Below are 19,629 nucleotides of genomic sequence, written 5' to 3'. Positions count from 1 at the left end.
ACCCTCTGGCCTACATGTCAGATCTAGGCCCTCGCTGCTATTGCCTTGGGTCAGGCCTCAACTCTTAGCTAGAAAACCACAGCAGTCTCCTCTCCAGTGTCCCCATGTCCCAGCCTGCCACCTCAGACCCAACCTCTTCACTGTAACCCGAGCCAGCTTTCTCAAATGAGCGCCTGAGCCCCACCCCGCTTCCGTGGCCGCCCTCCATGTCCCAGGCCCAGTCCCAGCTTTTTAGCACCAGACTCAGGCCTCATCCTTCCTCATCTCACCTCTGCCTGCTCCCCCAGTGCCCGCCTCTTGCTGTGCACTTCAGCAGCACCAGAGGCATCCCTGCCCCCTCTTTGCCTGGTGAATTCCTGCTTACTCTCTATGGCCAAGCTCCACTGCCACCTCCTCCTTTTGCCAGTCTCCTCTTGGAAGCCTTCCGGGACTTTGCCTGCTGGACTCTCTGTGAGCCCTCAACACTTTTTGCAGATGGTTACATTGTGTTCTAATCACAGCGTCCTTGTCAGTCTCTGCCCCCTAGCCCTCAAGGGTGGGGGCCATGTCTTTGTCACCTGTGTCCCAAGTATCTGGTACCCTGCCATGCACATTGGATATTTGTTGAGTGAATGTGTGAGCGAATACATTGAATTTTATCATTAATGAGGAAAGGAATGCAAAGCCCTGAGCAAAATGCCGGGTACATAGTGAGTGTTCCGTGTGTGAGAACTGTCCTAATAATACGGTTATTATATGTGTACCTGCACACTGGTACTGTCATAGTAAATGCTCCTTTTATGCTTTATGATACTCATCTGTACTTTTCCCAGAGAACCTACTGGGTGTTTTATGCTTGTAAGGACTTTCTTTGGGGAAGGGTTTGTTTGCTTTTGCTTCTGCACTTCTACTCACCCTCCCCTCCCATCTGCGGGAGAGCCAACAGCCCTGGCTGTGCGGGAAACTGCAGCCTGAGCTGACACGGTTGCCGGATCTGCCTCAGTCTAGAAGCAACAAGAAACGCCCCCAAAGACAGAATTCCTGAGTGTCCGGAAATCAGAAGAACCAGGTTATCAGAAGAATGGCTTTGGTTCAGCACACTCAGCGGGCCTCTTCTGGGCCAGCCCCTGCTGTGGGCATTGCGCCACAATGACCAGGCGCCAGTCTCCTGAGGACGCTGCAGGGAGACACAGGAAGCTGTGGTGTAGGCTTCTCCTCTGAAGACCTTCGCGTCCCGCAGCAAGCCTTCACCCTCCTGGACCCAGGGCCCCTGTGAAACCTTCCCCAGAAAGACATTCCTGGAGCCCTGAGCAAGCTGGCAGGCCCTGGATTAGCTGTCTGGAGACAGCTGCCCCACCTCTCCAGTCTCCACCCTGTCTAGTCTTTCTAAGTGCAGTGACCGGACCCCAGCCCCAGCGTGAATGATTTTCCTTTTCTTTGTTCCCCAGAGCAAGAGGAGGCGGAGCTAGAGGAGTTCCTGTGTCCCGTGAAAACGCCCACTGGCCTTGTGGGCATGGCAGCTGCCTTGCAGCCGGTCCCTCCTATGCCCTTGGCCCTTCAGAATATCTCCCTCAAGCACCTGGGAACTGAAATACAGTAAGTGCGGTGGAGCTGAGGGGCCTGCCAGGCTGCAGGCAGCACCTTCTTTGGAGCTCACAGTGATCTGGTGTGACTCCCCTGCAGGGAGGTGGACTTGGGTTGGGGGTTAGGGGCTTTATTTTCAATTCATTACATCATTACTTTAAAATACTACATTTGTTCTGATTTTTAAAGTAGTACACATTCTTTGTAGGAAGTTAGAAACATCTAGAAAGGTATAAATTTAAAATTACCCACAGTCCTTTCACCCAGACAAGCGTTCTTAGCATCACTTTCCTCATATTTTCTATATACATATATGCATAATTGAGATCATATTCAATGTAATGGAGTGGTGGCTTCGCAAATGTCTACATATGTCAAATGCATCAAATTATTCAATTTTCACATGTGTAATTTACTGTATGTCGATTACATCAGCTTCTTTTTCATTTAATAATGTGTGATATATACAATTTATATTTCCCACCGGCAGGCTTTGTTTTAAATAGTTCATAAGAAGATAGCACTATGGCCTGAGCTTTGGGGCCAAACTGCTTGCATTTGTATCCTGGCTCCACCAGTCATGGGCTGTTCTGCCCTTGGCAAGTTGTTTGATTTCTCTGTGCTTCACTTAAATTATTCGTACATATAAATACAACAGTATTTGCCTTACAAGATTAGTGTGTGTGTGTTTGGGGTGGGGCAGGGGGGTTATAAATGGGTTAATACATGTAAACTGCTTTAGAACTGTGCTTGGGGATCAGTAAGCACTTAAATATTATTCTGCTGCTACTGTTGTTGCTCTAATTGAAGGGATGGAAGCTTTTGGGAATTCAGACTGTACCTAACGCTGATCCTGTTTGGGTGGTTATTTTCTGTGTGGACTTCAGACAAACTGGGACCTCTTAGAAAGCAGAATAGATTGCTCCCTGAACTTAGATTAGAGCCCCCGCCTCGTGTGACTCAAGCAAAGCATTTCTCTCTGTCGGCCTCAGTGTTTGAATTTGCTTGGGTAACTAGCAGGGGAGTGATGCCGTTCTCAGGAGAGAAGCAGGTTTTAGGGAAAATATGATGAGTGTCCTTTAGGGTCTGCTGGCTAGAGCTGGAACTACCCCACAGACATTTGGATGGAAAGGTCTAGAACTCAGCAGAGAGATCTGAGCCAGAGAGAGAGACTTGGGGGGTATGGGACCTGGTTGAGCCCCCCAGGGTGAGAGGACAAGGACGGCGCCCTGCAGGGGATCTTCCCTTGGGAGGAGCTGGAGGGCACTGGGTACATGGGGAGCCTGCTGTGGGGACAGGGGACCTGAGAAGGCCAGCCACCCAGCCAGTGTGTGTCCAGGGTGGTCTCACCAAGATTAAGCCAGGTTCGTGCCTAATGATGGCCACCCAACAACAGAAGCAGAACCGAGAACCTGCAGAGACCAAGAAAGGAAGGAAGTTTCCGAGGATCAGTCAGTTATGTGTCATAAACCACAGAAAATGTGAGACGGTTTTCCAAGTGCCCTGGCTGCTGACAGCCCTGGAAAGACCAGGGTTGCCCTTGTCTCCTGCACCCCCTTTCCCTGGTGGGTCTTGGTGCTTGCTCTTGGGTCTGCCATGAGCCCAGGTCATACTCGAGGAAGGACACTGTGCTAGGTGCTTTACACTCTCAACAAGATGTCTGGACAAACCTGTGAAGTGGTATCTAATGGTTAAGTTCTCAGACCATGGATTAGACATCCAAGTCTATTGCTCAGCCCCACCATTTACTCGTTCTGTGGCTTTGGTTACCTATCCTTTCCAAATCAAAGTTCTCACTGTGCAGTGGAGGTTATAATAGTGCTTACTTCATTGGACCGTTGTGAGGAGTAAAAGAGTTAAATGCATGTGGGTGAAGATTAGATGAGTTGAATTCCTAGGGTTTATCTTAGACCTGGCCCATGCAAGGGCCCAGTCATTGTTTGTTGTGGATATGTTCCTCATCCCATTGCAGCTGGGAAAATCCAGGCTCAGAGAGGATAAATGTCCTGCCCAAGGTTATCTATCCTTCCAGAACAAGTCCTTGTGACTACTACTCCCATGCTGACCAGGCCTTTCAGACCTAGAGCTAAACCTACACAGAAGATGATCCATGAACTGCTCCAAGCAAAGTCAGTACATTTATGAAATGGAGATGCCTCTTCCAAGCACAGTAGTTTGGCTGGGTAATGGCCACCTGGGCTGTGACAGTAGTTAGTGAGCTGCCCATCCTCAGAGGAGACGTGTGCTAGGGCTTAGAATGATCTTTGTTGCCCTGAAGTTGGGGTTTCTATGCCTTCCCACACCCCAGGGGTGACTGCTTGTGAGGCCCTAGACATATTGGGGAGGCTGCAGCCCCTGGACAAGGGGAAGTATGGGCAACAGTGATGGTCACCCCACCCAGCCAGTGCCCCTGGCCGTAGGGATGTGCCCCAGGGTCCTTGCCAAATCATGTGGCCTATGGTGTGTGAGATCCATGTAATGGGGCTCAGAAAGACACAGCACAGAGTGATACTCAGTAAATAGTGCCTCTCATGGTCATCATTCATATTAATATGACCACCACCCTTTTATTTTTAGATGAGTAAAGTAAGAACTAAGAAGAGGAAATGACTAGCCCAAGGAGTCAGGGCTCCTTATTTAAGGTCAGGTGTTAGGAGTGCTGAGTTCTAATTTCTTCTCTGTTCTAAATTTAATTGATTAATTTTACCTTCCATCAGTCATCTGTACTCTCCATTGAAGTACAATCTCACTCTTTTCCTATTCAAGACCCAACTATACCAAAAAACTGCATTTTGTTTTAAAAACAAGCTTAAGATCAAATGATAGTTCTTTGAAAAGATTACCAAAGTTGACAAACATTTATCTAGAAAGACCAGGAAAAGAAAGCAGACTCAAGTGACTAAAACCAGGAACAAGAGAGGGGACGTTACTACCAACCTTACAGAAATAAAAAGGTTTGTAAGGGAATACCATGAACAATTCTACGCTAATAAATTAGATAACTTAGATGAAATGGACAAATTCCTAGAAAGACAAATTACTGAAACTGACTCAAGAAGAAATAGAAAATCTAAATAGACCTGTAGCAAGTAAAGAGATTGAATTAGTTATCAAAAAATTACACCCCACCCCACCAACACACACACATGCACACACACAAAAACCTAGGACCAGATAACTTCACTGGTGAAGTCTACCAAACATTAAAGAATAAATACCAATTCTTCACAAACTGTACTACCACCCCCCACAAAAAAAGAGGAAAGAGCATTTCCCAATTCATTCTATAAGGCCAATATTGTCCTGATAACCAAAACCACACAAAGGTAATGTTTTGAACACCCAGAGCCTTCACCTAGACTCTCCTTATATTAATTTTGCCAGCAGTCTTCTTTTTCTAACTTCACAGAGGGCATGGACCTTCATGAATCTCAGCTTTATGTAAGAATTTCAGTTTTAACTTCATACTTTGCATGGGTCCAAAACCTTGTTTTCTTTCCTCCTTTGCAACCAAGGTTCTAGGTTTCTGGTATCAACAGTTTATTTCTGATCACAAGAAAAAATAAATGTAACTATGGGTGGTGATAGGTGTTAGCTAGACTTACTGTGGTGATCCTTTTGCAATAAGTATATGTATTAAATCAATATGTTGTACACTTGAAACTAATATAATATTACATGTCAATTATATCTCAATTTAAAAAAAGCAGTTGATCCCTGGACAAACTCATGTCCTCGCCAACTTTCACAATAATAATGCTGCAAACAAACACTTCAAAATTCAGTGTCATTTAATAATAAACATTCATTTCCTGCACATCTGGGTTCACGTGATACAGGCTAGGTTCACCTGGTCTTGGCTCCAAGCTGTTGGGAAGATCTAGGTTTCCTCCACATATTTCTCACGTTCCATGGACCAGCAGCTATGAGGCATGTTCCTCAAGAGGGCAAGCCCTACATGCAAGCACATTTTAAGCCTATATTTACATTATATCTGCCAACATCCCTTTGGCGAAAGCAAATCACATGGCTGTGCCCAAAATCAAAAGGAGGAGGGGGATGTACTCTGCTCCTGCAGAGGTGGAAGGGAAGGGGTAAATATTTGTTGAAAAGTAATTTAATCTATATATGCATCTTCCTCTTTACTTCCCACTTGAGTTTCAACTCCTTTTTTGTGTTTAGTCCCTAGGGATTTTCCCTTCCTTTTCTGAGAATTCAGCTAAATACTTTTGAAATATGTTTTGCATTTATCTAACATCTAGGTAGATGTTTGTGGAACAAGGGTTTTTCAGATATTTTGTCCACCATATTGCTAGACGTATACATCGTATGGAGGGATGATAGCGCAAAGCCAGGACTCCATCACAAGTCTACAGACTTTTTCAGCCTTTTGTTTTCTGGCCACGCTATTGCTGCCCTTTAGATAATTGACCTCCTCCTGCAGTGTTTTTCAAACTGTTGACCAGTAAGAAATACATCTTATTATATGGCTCAATACACATATATGTAATTCACAAAATTTTAATCCTTTCTAAGTGGGGCGCATTCTGATATTTTCTATTCCATTTTTTTTAAATGCTGGTCGTGATACTAAACTGATTTTACAGTCTACCAATGGCTCACATCCTGCAGTTTGAAAAACACTGACCTAGTGAACTCTTTGGTCATTTTTTCTTCCTTGTTATTAGTTTTGGAATATGTCGACTTTTATACCTTTGCAAAGGGAAAACAAACTCAATTGAACTGCCTTTTCATCCAACTCATGAACTTCTCTGTGGCCTGTGGTGCCAGGCCAGCCTTTGGTGCTACCTAGTTCCTTCCTGCAAAACAAACATCTATTGAGTCTGTACGCTGGGCACATGTGACCCAGTGCCAGGTGCCAGTAGGCATGCAGGTAGGTTAGTGCCCAGTTCTTGAAGAAAAGACACCACTACTCAGTCTAGACAAGTACTTGGTCAAAGAGTGACCCATGCATGAAGTGCAATAAGCTCCTTGGAGGCTATGAGGTGATCAGTGAAGGCTACAGAGAGAACAGGTCTGAGCAGGGAAAGAAAGCAAGGGGAGCAAGAGGCCAGGAGGTGTTTGGAACTTTTCTCAGCAGAAGTAGGGAACCACTGGTGATTTTTAAGCCAGGTGGTTATAAGACCAGGTGAAGGTTTCAGGAAAGTTAGTTTGGCAAATCCATTTCAGTGAATAAAGCAAGACAAATGCCCCTGCCCTCATGGAGCTTATATTCTAGCAGTGGGGTTGGAGGCAGAGGAGTCAAGCTTGTATGTTTACAAGGAATACTGCGTATCAAAGGTGATCCGCATGATGAAAAATGGAAAGGAGAAGGGTAAGGGTGATGGGGGAGGCTCAGATGGGTTGCTTCCTGCAGGGTGCCTGCAGTCAGGCAGACTGAGCAAGTCATGACTGGGGTGGAGATGCAGACTGAGCAAGTCATGACTGGGGTGAAGATGCAGCCTGAGCGCCAGCAGTGGCAGCGGGAAGGGTAGTGGGCAAGATAGCAGGGCTGTCAGCCCCATGATCCTCTATTTTCCTTTCAGAAACACAATGTACAACATCCGGGGCAACAAGCAGACCCAAGGAACAGGCCACAGACCCTCAGGAGAAGATTCTTCACTGAGCGAGGAGCCTCAGAGGGAGGAGCAGCCCTCTCCTGACCTCAGCGCCCCAGGTGAGCCTCTGCCTGGGTCTGAGCTGCCTTCAGAGACGAAGTGGGTGCCTTCTCTCCTCCCCATAAACAAACATCCATGCTTTTGTGTGTCAAAGATGCAACTCTCCAGGTCACTCCTCCTGGGCTTCCATGGGTCTGGTAGTAATGATTCATTCTTTCTTTCTTTCTCTCTTTCTCTTTCTTTCTTTCTTTCTTTCCTTCCTCCCTCCCTCCCTCCCTCCTTTCTTTCTTTCTTTCCTTTTTTTTTTTTAACTTGTGGTAAAAATACATAACAAAATTTACCACTTTAACCAATTTTAAGTGTATAATTCAGTGACATTAGGTACATTCACGTTCTTGTGTAACCATCACTACCATCCATTTCCAGAACGCTTTTCATCTTCCCAAACTGAAACACCAAGCAATGATTCTTGAAGTAATAAGGGAAAATATCTGTTGCTTTTTCTTTCTTCCTTTTTTTAAAAAAATTTGTAAGGAAAGGATATAAAAATGCTTTTCTGGGATGATTAAAATCAGATCTACCTGAAGAAGCAGAACAAATGACCTCAAGGTATTCATCCCCTCTGTGACATGGCACTTTATTTCTTTTACAAAATATTAGGACCCCATACCATCAGGGGTGTTTGACATCTTTGAAATTAGCATAAATGCCCTTAAAACATGTTTTAACTATGTAGAAACAGTTGGGAGAAAACTGGCTAAGGCAGCACTGAGGGGTCTTATGGTAGAGAGGCCCCCTGGGCTGTGTAGAAATTACTCTTGAAAAAGCACTGCTTTGGAGCAGTGCCTGATGAGGCCCCACAGATCACGATGAATAGCCCAAGAGATCAGTACTGTATCTAATCAATAATAATAATAGAACTAGCACTTACATGTAGCAGGTACTTTGTGCCAGGGCTACTCTAAGCCTTGTTTTTTTTTTTTTGGTAACAGTTTCATTCTGATACAATTCACATACCATACAGTTCACTCCTTTGAAACATATAATTCAGTGGCTTTCAGTATCTTCACAGAGTTGTGCAACCATCACCATAATCAAATTTAAAACATTTGTATTACCCCCAGAAGAAACCCCATACCCTTCAGCCATCAGTCCCAGTCTGTACCCCTAGGCAACCACTAATCTACTTTCTGCCTCTTTAGATTTGCCTGTTCTGGACATTGCATATAAATGGAATCTACAATATGTAGTCTTCTGTGATTGGTGTCTTTTACTCAGCAGAATCTTTTCAAGTTTCATCCACATGCACGAAGCGCTTTACGTACATTAACCTGTTTAGTCTTTACAACAACCTGAGCGGTAAATACTGTTCTCCTCATTTAATAACTGAGGGAACTGGGAACGGATGTGAGGAGTGACTCGCTCACAGCTGCACAGTGAGTAACAGAATAGGATTCAGACCAAACAGTCTGGCCCCATATTCCTGCCTGAAGCCTCTTTTCTGAGTCAGTGACTTTGCAAACAACCTCTTTATTGCCATGAAACCTTGTCCCCATAAACAAAATCTGATACACAAAGCAAATAAAAGCAGAGTTGAGGCAGGGTTGGGAGTCCAGGCTCCCCCTCAGCCCCTCCCACCCCACCCTCTTCCCTTCCCAGCCAGCCCTTGAGGCGATCCCATGAAATCCTAGGGTGCTGATTGAAAACCACTGTCTTAGGCCTCCGTTTTTCCCAACTATAAGATGGGCACAGTGATCCTACCCTGCCTGCCCTCAGGGTTGGTGTACAGTAGCCTGCAGGGCTCCAGGGAGCCTCCCTGCTCTCTTAGATCCTGTAGCAGGAAAGAAAAAGAAGCATTGCATTCCTCTGAGCTCTGCAGGCTGCTTTGTACCTGGCTCGACCAGATTTCTTTTAAGCCTGGAACAAGACCGTTCTGTTCTTGTACTCAATAAGGCCAAGGAGTTTCTGGTTCCTGTCACCTACTAGAGTAGTTTTTTGTCTGCTCAATACTATTTGGTTGGCTCTTGGCCTGGTCCCCAGAAGAAAGTTGCTAAGTCATTCAGCTTGTCCTGCAAGCCTTGCCTGTCCCCTCCCCTGGGATCTCATACCACATCCTTATTTTTAATATCATAGTCCCAAAAGAACTGGGTATGACTTACTACAATGTATATCAGGGGGAAGATAAATGAGTAATTTGAGTTAGGAAATTTACATAGGCTCAAGAAAAAATCCTGCAGTGTACCAAAGGTAGGCAGCAAATGTGGCTCTGAGCTTCTCAGCAGCCAAGGCAAAGAGGGAAATGCAAGTGGTTAGGTTACTTCCGGTGTCCATAAGACTATAAACACATATTTTCTTGAAAGAAGCAAAGCTGGCCCTGAGAGCTGAGAAGAATTTATGTTGGGGCCTCATAACGGACATAATGTGTATGTGCCCTGTGATCAAAATTCTCAGAGTCTCTTGACCATATAATCAGGCCATTACATGTCCCTTGATGCAGGCTGATGGCAGAGCCCTAAAGCACAGGCTGAGGGTAGGGCAGGACAAGGCAGTCTGGGTGAGTGATTCTCTAACATTGGATTTAAGAATAAAATTTAGGGACTTCCCTGGTGGCGCAGTGGTTAAGAATCCACCTACCACTACAGGGGACACGGGTTTGAGCCCTGGTCCGGGAAGATCCCACATGCCATGGAGCAACTAAGCCCATGTGCCACAACTACTGAGCCTGTGCTCTAGAGCCCGTGAGCCACAACTGCTGAGCCTGCATGCCACAACTACTGAAGCCTGCGCGCCTAGAGCCTGTGCTCCGCAACAAGAGAAGCCACCACAATGAGAAGTCCGTGCACCACAATGAAGAGTAGCCACCGCTCGCCTCAACTAGAGGAAGCCCGTGCACAGCAACGAAGACCCAACGCAGCCAAAAATAAATAAATAAATAAATTTTTTTTTTTAAAAAAAAGGAAAGAAAGAAAATTTAGCACCAGTCAACAAACATTTTCTGTAAAGGGCCAGATAGTAAATATTTGAGGCATTGTGGGCCATACAGTCTCTGTTGCAAGTACTCAACTCTGCCTTTGTGGAGTGAAAGCAGTACAGACAATGCACAAATAAATGGGCATGGCTGTATTCCGATAAAACTTTATTTACAAAAGCAGGCCGCCCGATTTGGTCTGTGGGCCATTGGTTGCTGACCCAGGCTCTACTGGAAATAAAAGGATACAGCCTTGAGACATTCAGCTGTGGGAGATATGTCTCCTAATTTAGCTTGTAATTAGAATCAAATGAGAGTTTACATTACTCACTGGGGCAAGTATACAGAGTACAGATATTTTGTGCTCCTATCAATGGACAGATCTGTGTGCCTTGAAAATCGCCCAGAGCCTGGAGGTGCGATCCTGAAATAAGAAAAAATACATCCTGCCTGGGCCCGTGCCTGAGGAGATGGCCACCTGGCAAACACTAGCGGGGCAGTTGGAGGTAACCCATGCAGATTGAGATTGGAGGGTAGGGAACAGAGAGAATAGGGAACAGAGGGTAGAGGATGGACTGGATGACCCGGCACAGTGTAAACAGTGTTTATATAGTCCAGTGGTTCTCAGAGTATAATCCCTGCACAAGCTGTATCAGTATCACCTAGGAACATTTAAAAATACAAATTCTCAAGCTGCACCCCAGGCCTATGGATTGGAAAGCTCTGGGAGTAGGGTCCCCAGACTGCACTTTTTAAAAATATTTTTTAAAATAAATTTATGTATTTATATATTTATTTTATTTTTGGCTGCATTGGGTCTTCATTGCTGCACGCGGGCTTTTTCTAATTGCGGCAAACAGGAGCTACTCTTCATTGCGGTGTGAGGGCTTCTCATTGCGGTGGCTTCTCTTGTTGCGGAGCATGGGCTCTAGGTGTGTGGGCTTTGGTGGTTGTGGCACGCAGGCTCAGTAGTTGTGGCGCATGGGCTTAGTTGCTCCGTGGCATGTGGGATATTCCTGGACCAGGGCTCGTCCCCTGCATTAGCAGGCAGATTCTTAACCACTGCGCCACCAGGGAAGTCCCCCCAATCTGCATTTTACCAAGCCTTCCAGGTGCTTCTGCAGCAAGCCCAAGTTTGAGAACTGCTGAAGCCACTGATCACAACCTCTGTGTTCCTCCTCTTGAGCAGGAAAAGATCCAGCGGATTCTCCAAAGCCTACACCCAAGTCCTCTCTGACCGCCAATCTCATTCAGAAAGCCAAGCGCCAGAGCAATACCTTCCCGCTCTTCACCGAAGGACTCACACGGAACCGAACTGCCCAGGAGAAAGTGCTGGCCTTGGAGCAGCAGGTTCTGATGCTCACCAAGGAGCTAAAGGCTCAGAAGGTGAGCTCTGACTCCAGAGAGGCCCCAGGCTCCAGTGGACCCCACTGGGCCTGGAGCCCCTGGACAAGCTAGATGTGATGCGTTAGCCAGCCTGTGGTCCTTAACTGCCAAACTGCAGGTGGCTGGAAATGCTGTGCTGTTGATCAGTCAGGGACATACTGTCACTTGAGCTAGGTGACAGAAGGCCACCAAGGGCAGGTCTCTCGGGTCTCTCCTGGGAGACTGTGCATGATCTGACCCCACACCCGAAGACAGTGTTTGGAGGAGGGTGATCTGCATGCAGGGTCCTGGGAGGGGCCACCGAAGGAACTGGGGGATCTTTGACCTGGCAGCTGGTAACTGGGTATAGGACAGAGAAACCAGGCTGAGCCAGGCCCAACAGAGGACAGTGACAGGGAGGAAGATTTAGGCTTCATACAGAGAGAAGTTAATTATAGCAGTTAAGAAAGAAAGACCTACATGGTCATTGTAGGTAACAGATCACATATATACACAGACATTAAAATCACTCAAAAATCCCACAACTCAGAGAGTAAATCAAGTTCACATCCAGGGGTGACCTCATGAAGTAGTAAGGGTCACATGGCGGGGAGGCAATGGGGGATGCAGCATGGGCAGTAGGCTCTCTTTTTTTTGTTTGTTTGTTTGTTTGTTTTGCGCTACGCGGGCCTCTCACTGTTGTGGCCTCTCCCGTTGCGGAGCACAGGCTCTGGACGCTCAGGCTCAGCGGCCATGGCTCACGGGCCCAGCCACTCCGCAGCATGTGGGATCTTCCCGGACCGGGGCACGAACCCGTGTCCCCTGCATCGGCAGGCGGACTCTCAACCACTGCACCACCAGGGAAGCCCAGTAGGCTCTCTTTAGCACAAAAAAAGTGACTAAGCCAGCACAGTTGTTACCAAAAATCCTGAGCGTGGTGCCTGTGGTACTCTAGTGATGGTACCCACTGAGGGCCCAGGCTCCTTTTCCTCCGAGAGGAAGGCCTCAGCTCTCTTGCTTGAGCTTTGGCTACTCTACATCTCTGTCTGCTTTATTTCTGGTCTTGCTCCTGGGGAGGTAAGGGGTATACTTCTAAATATTCTCCCCTTTGTACATTTCTTTTCCTTTCTGCTCTATTTTTAGAGGACACAGTCCAGAAAAATGCTCTCTCTACCTAGTTTTGCCCCTTCTCTGCCTTTCTTGCCCCTAAACAGTTATTACAGGAACCAGCAGAGGCTTCATTCCTGGCAGCTCAGGGGTTACATTTAATGAAGCAGCTGGTGATTAGAGTCCTCAAAGGAGGAAGCTCAATCATTCATGTGTTCTCAATTCATTTGTTTATTCACAAAGCTTTTATTGAGGGCCTGTTACAGGCATGCAGTGTTCTAGGTGCTGGGGAACAAGCAGTGAGAAAAGACACAGCCCTGCCCTTGCAGGCTTATAGCACCAAAATGTATCCTTACAGCATGTGATGTCTCCTCTGATGCCACTTAGCAGCCCAGCCATCACTCTTTTCCTCTGTCACCTTTGCGTTCCTGTCATGAGGCTGCTGGCCGCTCCTGAGAGCTGAGGGCATTAAGCTGAGCTGTAGCAGCTTCCTGATCCCTGTATCAGTACAGCCTCAGTCCCAAACCCGACCTGGAAAGGAAGAGCGATGTAGAATGTAAACACCACTTGTCGTTTCCGTGCTTCTTCCCCTACTTTCTAGGAAATGTGGGCAGCCTCCCGTGACTCGGCCTTTCCTTCTAAGGCATTAGGAATTGTCAAATGAAGTGGAGAGGCCCCGGGAGACCTAGATTTCATTCCGCTCTTGGAGATTAGTACGGGCTGCTCAGGATGTTGACAACTCCCCTACAGTCAGAGTGAAAATGTCAGGAAGAAGTTGTTCCAACATTAAAGAATCTGGACTTTTTTACTAATTCACTTTCCAGCAGACCTCAACCCTGTCCTGGGGCAGATAGTGGGGAGGAGATCAAGTCTTGGGGTTTAGCTTTTGACTCACGAAATGAGTGGATAGTGTGCTCTCGGACCCATCTCCCAGATGGCCGCACCGCCCTGGCACACAGGATCTTAGTTCCCTGACCAGGGATCCAACCCACGTCCCCTGCAGTAGAAGTGCAGCGTTCTAACCACTGGACCTCCAGGGAATTCCCTCCTCCTCTTTATATGTACTTATAATCATGTTTTCTGAAGAGGCCTGTGTCCAGATTCATAAAGCTGGGTGCCTGGCACCCAGCAGCTGCCCCAAACATGCAGGCTTTGATTATTTTGGCTGTGACTGTGGCATTCCCAGCTCTCCTTGTTGATTCCTTCCCGCCTTACGAGGAGTAAAAGCACCCCCCTCCCTCCCCGAGGGGCTCTGGGAGATGTGCTTATGGGGTATAGCAGTGATGGGAGGAGGCCATCCTTACCTTTATTCCACATTTTGAAGGGGGACCCCAGCCAGACCAACTGTGGGGTTTCATGTTCAACCCAAGTACCAAAACCAGTGAGGAGGAGAGAAAGAGACTGACTCTTGACCTAGAGGTAACACAGAGGAGTCTGACACAATCTTGGGGTGCCCATTGGTACCCCAGGCACTCAAAAATGCTGGTCAGAGAGCAGCTCTCCATCTGAGACCTTTTAAGTGTAATACCTCAGCTGGGGAAACAGTCCCCTGGAATTCCTGGGCCCATGTCTACAAGACATGTCCCTTCAGTGGGAAGGTGCCACCTTTTTGCCTCAGGCTGCAAGAGGACATGGGAACTGGGGGTCTCATCCTGGCTCAGCCAGCCAGGCAGACACTGCCAATAGCTTTAGTGATTTTTAAGAATTTGTATCTCAAATTCTGTTGGATGCTATGGAGGGCACTGAGGTACACTGGGCCAAATCCCTGCCCTTGGGGACCTCACCATCCTGTGGGTGAGGAGAAGATGTGAGCACAAGTAACTGCTGGTATGAAGTGTGGCCCCAGTACTGTGCTGGCTGGTGCCTTTCACACACTGTCTCTCCTCTTGACATCAGTTATCCTCTCCTTTTCCTGACAGACTGGAGTTCTGAGAGGTTCTGCGTGCCCATGACCTCCTGGGCGCTGAGTCAGGGTTCAGGCTCTGGTCTGCCTGCCTCCAGAGCTTCTGCCCTCTTCACTGCACCACGTTCAAGGGGCTCAGAGAAGGTGGCTGACTAGTCCAAGGTCATGCAACTGGAAGAGCCAGGACGTAGGCAATGGTCTCCTTCCCCAGGTCCAGGACCCCTCACAGCCCAGCCGTCTCCTCCATGCTCTCGCAGTGTAGCCCAGTATCAGACACAAGCACCGTGACTGCTCCTCAGAAAAAATGAATGCACTCCCTGTGATTCCAATACCCGTTAAGCCATTATCCATCCCAGTCCCCTGCAGCACTGGCCCCCCGAGAGCTTTGGACTCTGGGAGACGGCACCAGATGGCAGCTTGGCCTGGTGACTCAGGCTTTCAGAGTCGGCAGCGTTGCACCCAACCTGAAGGCTGTCTGCTCCGACAGATGGAGGGCTGTTGTTTGTGGGGATGTTGGCTGCCAGGAATGGTGAACCCCTCCCCCAGGCCCTGCCAGGGGCCAGCTTAGCTCACTCAGGATTACTTGGTGAAGGTATATAATTCACTGAGGAAACTTGATCAGAGCAAGGTGCCGCCTCTCCCTTCCCTAGAACCCCAGCTGGAGACTTCAGGGTACAGGCCCTGGGGAGGGGTACGGGCCTTAGAGGGAGAGGGAGTGAGAGGGCCCCTGTGCTTGGGGAGGCACACTTGTCACAATTTCTCTCTCACCCTTTCAGTGACTCTTGGTGGAGTAGGACCATCATCTCCATTTTACATACGAGAAAGCTGAGGTTCAGTTTTCTGAAACACCCGCATTAGTGGATCTGGAATGGGAACCGAGACCTCTGTAACTCCCAAGCCAGTGCTCTTTCACCTGTTCCCAGCTGGCACCGAGGCCCTTAGGGGTCAGAGGCCATCATGTCCAGGGCACTCCCTGTCCAGTGCTCTTTCCACAAGCGCTGTTGGACTCACCCACCTTGATTCTAGTGAGCAATGAAGGTATCCACACTTTAATAAGATAAATGATTTATTGGCTTTTAAAATGTTTACTAAAATGACAACTTATTAACAGTTGTCAAAATCTAAGATCGACCAAACAATGATTCAATTAAGAAGTATTAAAAGTATCACTTGATCAGCTCTTCTACTTCAAGACTTGGTCCTAAGGCATTGCTTATGACTGGGAATTGGAAACAACCCAGATGTCCATCCTAGGAGGTGGGATGAAGGGAACTGTGTGCTCCATACAAGGAATACTCTTGAACTGTTGCAAATGGTAGTGTTGCTTGATAATGACTGACCTGGAGAGGCATCATCGCATTGTAAGGACGAAAGCAGCTTCAAAATGGGATATTCAAGTTTTCCTTTTTGTTTTCATTATTTCTATTTGATGTATATGTGCATCTTTGTGACTGGCTTAATTCACCTAGCATAAGGTCCTCAATGTTCATCCATGTTTTAACATGTGATGGGATTTCCTTCCTTTTTAAGACTGAGTAATATTCCATTGTAGGCCACATTTTGTTTATCCATTCACCATCGACAGACACTTGGGTTGTTTCCACCTCTTGGGTCTTGTGAATAATGCTGCTATGAACATGGGTTATTCCCATTTTTAAAGAAATTGAAAGAAGCATTTCGATGCAGAATCCGTTAACTACACATCATGAAGAAGTGAAGGGTCTTAGGGTTGGAGTTGGGAGCCTTCTGTTCTAGCTGCAGTTTTCCCACTCATGGGGATCCACCAGGTCTCTTTAGTCCTCTCTTCTCCCTTCTTGAGCTTCAGTCTCCCTGCGTGAGAGCGGGGTGACTGAACCAGGTGGTCTCCCAGGGCCATCCAGCCTCCAGGTTTTCCGAATCCATGATCCATTCCCACTCCTCACTTTACACTTCCTGCTCTGGCTCCATCCCTCTCCCGGGTTCCTTTCTTCCCGTCTTATTCTGGTGCAGGGGTCCTGGGGTGGGAGGACAGCCTCCCGGGCTGGTCTTGGATTTGAAGAGCCAGATGTGGGAAGGGAGAGACAGCTGATGTAGTGAAATGGGCTTCAGAGTTGACTCTCCCAAAGTTGGCAGACAGATACCCCCCTGATTCTGAGGCTAGGGCAAGTCTGAGCAGTGGCATGTACTGGTTATTTCACCAGGCAGTTACCCCAGGTAATCTCCAAATCTCAGCTGACTCAGAAAATGGTCTAGGCTTCTCAGTTATCCTGCAGCCACAGGAATGTTGATCTGGGTCAGTACCGCCCTGGGAAGCTGACTTCTAAATCCCTGATGTGCCAGTTCGGTTTGCAGCCACCCGCCCCTCCCCACCTTCCTGCCACACCCAGGACCCACAGCTCTGTACCTGTTCCTTCATTCCATTGAGGCTTTGCTCAAGCTGTTGGCTCAGCCTCGTCTGGAAAGCCCTCCCAACCCTCAGCTCCCACTTTCTGCCCTTGTCTCCCACCTGCTGCTTGACCTCACTGGCCCTCCTCATTCTTCAGGATCAGTTTAAACTGCTCCGCCTTTCTGTGGAATGTACTGGTCTTCCCCCGCCTCCGCCTCCGCCGCAGGCAGAAGTCATTGCCTGCTGCCCTGAGTCCCTACAAACACCCTTGCTTCCCCCTCTCACGGTAAATCATTCCGTGACAGTGGTTCACCTTTGCTCCCACCAGCCTTCGTGGTCCTTGAGTGTGGGAACTCTGACTGGTGCCTCTCTGGGTCCCAGGGGCTGGCACTGAGTGAGTGCTTGATAAAGGTTAGATGGATGGATAGAAGAGCGAAAACCAGAGAAGGGACAGTCACTAGTACCAAGGTTTCGGAAGGTGTATGCTAATTCGGTCTTATCGTTAGCTTCCAAAATGAAGTCATGATTTTGGGCAGTTCTCCAAAATGGAATTGTTCTCAGCCTATCCAGCCAATCATTTATTTAAACACGTTGGCATGCATACAGTTAATGTGTCCCCAGGAAACCACGCTTTTCCAGATGAGACTGGCCTGGAGCACAGCAGTGTGAGCTAAAGGCCCTAACTGCCGGGTCTGCGGTTCACGTGGGACTGGCTGCTGGGCTGTCTGGCTTCTGATACGCTGATCCTGGTCCTGAATGAATTCACATCCCTGCTTTGGAGCAGGACAGGTCCCTGAATGCTGGGGAGGTTGGAAGCTTGAAGGCACAGGGAGCCACACCTTGAATTTCCACATGAATCGGCTGCCCCCGCCAAGGAATAAATCGAAGCCTGTTGCTTCTGAACTCCCAGGCACTCCTTGGCACCTGCCTTGCAGGCATTGTTGGATGGGCTGAGGCGTGGGCACAGACGGACTGAATGAAGCCCTGGGTGTGTGGCGAGGCGTGAGGATTGCCAGTTTCTTTTCTCTCTAATGCCACCTCAGCTCGATTGGTAGTGACTGCTTGAATGCCATGTTCAGAAGGATTCTGAGGCCTCAGCTAGGCTTTAGCGGGAAAGAGTACTGAGGTTGATGAGTGATGTCTGCCTCAGGGGTGAGAAGGAAGAGCCATGCCCACGTGCCATGCCGCTGCCACCCCTGCTTTCATTGCTGACCGAGCACAGGATGCTCAGTGTCTGGATGATTTGGAGTTAAATTCCACTCTGCTGGGCCTCAGTTTGTTCATTTCTGAAACAGACATATTAGTTGGGGAATGGGCAGAAGCCTCAAAGTACTGTGGCCTAAAACAAATTGGAAGTTTATTTCTCTCTGACATTGAAGAATCCAGAGTGAAGTGTGCAGCTCCGAGTTGGTGGGGCGACTGTGCCATCCTCAACATGCAAATTCTGCTTGTGAGCCCAGCCTGGCTGCTCCGGTTCCTGCCACTTCCCAGCCAGGAGGAAAGGGAACTGGGCCGGGGGAGCACGTGCGCAGTGGTTTGGAAGGCATGACCCAGAAGCTGCCCACAGCATTTCTCATATCCCATTTGGGCACAGTAGTCACTTGGCCACACCGAGCTATGAGCTTGGCTGGGAAATGTAGTCCTTTGCTGGGGAACCACGTGTCCAACTAAAACTCTTCCGAGTAGAAAACGAGAATGTGGGTGCTGGTCAGTGATGCCCTAGGGGATGTTGCCCGCCACCTCTCAGGGCTCTTAGGAGAACTGATGACAGCCTCTGCCTCACCTCTGGCATGTAATAGGCCTTCCCCGAGCTCACCAGGCTCTTCCCTTTCCCCGTGCAGGAGCTGGTGAAGATCCTGCACAAGGCGCTGGAGGCTGCCCAGCAGGAGAAGAGGGTGTCCAGTGCGTACCTGGCAGCAGCCGAGGACAAGGACCGGCTGGAGCTGGTGCGGCACAAAGTGCGGCAGATCGCGGAGCTGGGCAGGAGGGTGGAGGCCCTGGAACAGGAGCGGGAGAGCCTGGTGCAGACGGCGAGCCTGCGGGAGCAGCAGGTGCAGGAGCTGCGGCAGCACGTGCAGCTGCTCCTGGACAAGAACCAGGCTAAGCAGGAGGTCATCCAGAAACTCTCTGAGAAGGTCACCCAGGACTTCATGCATCCCCCCAACCAGCCCCCTGCACCCCCAGATGCAGCTGACAGGGACCTCCTGAGCCAACAGGAAAAGATGGAGCACCTGAAGGTAGGGACCCCTCCCTCCAGGCCCTGGGGCCTTTGGGGAAGGCACTGCTCTTTTTTTTTTTTTTTTTTTTAAGGGCACTGCTCTTGACCCCAAGGGTTTTCTGGACAGAGCTGGGATGACCCTTAATAGTGGAGTATTCACATCTGAAACAGACATTGATAGAAATGTTGCTACACGCTTCCTCACTTTCTCAACCAGTAGGCCCAATGCAATTTGACCTCTTCATGACATCCTAGGCTGAAAAGTGAAGGTATCACTAAATTATCAAAGTAGAGATGAAAGAGCCCAAGATGGAGTCAGAACTCCTAAGCGCTCTGGAGCCTGGCCTGCTCAGCCTCCTTTAGCGCCACGCTGATGCTCTCAGGAGCCCCCGAGGTGCCCAGCTGCCCTCCCCAGTGGTCCTGCACATGAGTAGTGACCTGTGGCTGGCTGTAACTTGCTCATGATAATGACAGTAATCGCTACTCCTACTTCCAGATTGTTTACCGTGTGGTAGGCACTGT

At 48.3% G+C, this 19,629-nt stretch overlaps 1 protein-coding gene across 1 annotated transcript in view; it reads left to right on the top strand.

The window, feature by feature from the left end:
• Window positions 1-19,629, top strand: part of TBC1D2 (TBC1 domain family member 2) — a 41,935-nt gene that overhangs the window by 4,852 nt on the left and 17,454 nt on the right. Inside the window, exons 3-6 of the mRNA XM_065879059.1 lie at window positions 1,428-1,575; window positions 7,110-7,240; window positions 11,339-11,535; window positions 18,731-19,126. Of these exons, the coding sequence (XP_065735131.1) occupies window positions 1,428-1,575; window positions 7,110-7,240; window positions 11,339-11,535; window positions 18,731-19,126 (872 nt within the window). The remainder of the gene's footprint in view (window positions 1-1,427; window positions 1,576-7,109; window positions 7,241-11,338; window positions 11,536-18,730; window positions 19,127-19,629) is intronic.

Source organism: Phocoena phocoena, chromosome 6 (genome assembly GCF_963924675.1).
Source record: "Phocoena phocoena chromosome 6, mPhoPho1.1, whole genome shotgun sequence".
NCBI lineage: Eukaryota > Metazoa > Chordata > Mammalia > Artiodactyla > Phocoenidae > Phocoena > Phocoena phocoena.
Note: the sequence above shows the minus strand (reverse complement) of the source record. Positions and strands in the feature narration are given on the sequence as shown.